The sequence below is a fragment of the Otolemur garnettii genome, unplaced genomic scaffold (assembly GCF_000181295.1).
Source record: "Otolemur garnettii isolate 467f Iridium unplaced genomic scaffold, OtoGar3 scaffold00018, whole genome shotgun sequence".
NCBI lineage: Eukaryota > Metazoa > Chordata > Mammalia > Primates > Galagidae > Otolemur > Otolemur garnettii.
In genome coordinates this window covers 262,136-263,430 of record NW_003852413.1, presented here as the reverse complement: position 1 = coordinate 263,430, position 1,295 = coordinate 262,136, and the positions used below count along the sequence as shown (strand labels likewise).

The 1,295-nt window shown below is 48.6% G+C and overlaps 1 protein-coding gene across 2 annotated transcripts in view; it reads left to right on the top strand.

Annotated features, from left to right (window-relative positions):
- Window positions 1-1,295, top strand: part of TBCD (tubulin folding cofactor D) — a 157,217-nt gene that overhangs the window by 136,150 nt on the left and 19,772 nt on the right. For both annotated transcript variants that reach the window (XM_012803216.2, XM_023511052.1), the window contains one exon: window positions 1,162-1,243. In XM_012803216.2, coding sequence (XP_012658670.1) covers window positions 1,162-1,243 — 82 coding nt within the window. The remainder of the gene's footprint in view (window positions 1-1,161; window positions 1,244-1,295) is intronic.

Sequence of the window (1,295 nt, the reverse complement as noted above, 5' to 3'; positions counted from 1 at the left end):
CCCTCCCTTCTCCCTCCCCCCTCCCCATATTCTTAGGCTATTTGGTTATAGCTTTCATATAAAAAGTATAAATTAGTTTCATAATAGGGGCCTATACATTGGATACTTAGCAAAGCTAGTCTTGCTACACAGATAATAACCTGTGGTCAAGACTGACTAGGGCACTATCCTGAGAAAGAAGAGCAGAAGATGCATTTAGGGCCTTTCTGATTCTCTTGCCTCCTCTTGTCTTAGGGTTTCTACTGGGTTAATGGAGGTGTCTTTAATTTCCTCGTGGTATATTCCTTAGTAACTTAGTATGTCACCCCGCATACATTCTTACTGTTGAGTCTGAGTGGGTCTTGATCAATGACTCACAACTTTTTTTCTAAAAAACACCCATAAAGAATTCACCAGTAGTGATGGCATGCTTCTCTGGCTGGCCCAAGTGAGGACTCAGTGGAGTGTAGCACCCTATGCTCAGCACTGCCTGCCCTGCCCCCTCTCCAAGACTTGGGTGTCCTGGCTTTGGGGACCAGGAGAAAGAACCTGGTACTCCAGTGTCTGCTTTTTCCTGACTGTGTAGTCACGAAAGGCTTCAGGTTCCTCCTCTGTAAATGGCAGGGTTGGAATTCATGGGTTGACACGGACCCCTTTGCAGGGGGCCTTGGGACCATATAGTGCAGCCTCATCCTGTCTTGTGTAGCTCCTGGTGGCCTTCAGGGTTGGTTCCTGGGTCTTACACCGTGTGGCCTGGTCATCCCTGCCCAACAGCCCTCCTGTTCCTGGTGCCCCAGGCCCCCACCTATCTCTGAATACAGCTGTGCCAGTCAGGCCTGGAGCCCTCGCCCACACTGCTCTGGGTGTACAGTGTACATTTCTTTTCTTCATGACTGTTGCTAGGAAAGGAAAAAAATGCTCCATTTTATTCACTGTTCCATATCATAAGACATGGAATTGGCATTGTTTGGAAGAAATAATCAAGTTCTCGATACAGCTTCTCAGTCGCAGAGAATCATTGAAGTGATAAATGTATCTGATAGATAATGAGTAGACATGTTTTGGGTTTTGGGTTTAGAAATCTAATTGCTGTCCTAGACTTCAGAATGATCATTGCTTCTGTGGCCGAGAGGCCTCAGCAAGCAGAGTGTTTGTGCAGTCATAGCCCTGGCTCTGTTTCAGGATGTAGCCGTTGCAGCTGTGGCCGCGCTCTGCAGCGAGTACTACCCACAGGAGCCGGGGCAGGCGGCCCCCATAGGGCACGGTGAGTGGTGTGGGTTCTAGCAAGGGCAGTGTCCAGGCATTCTAGACAGCAG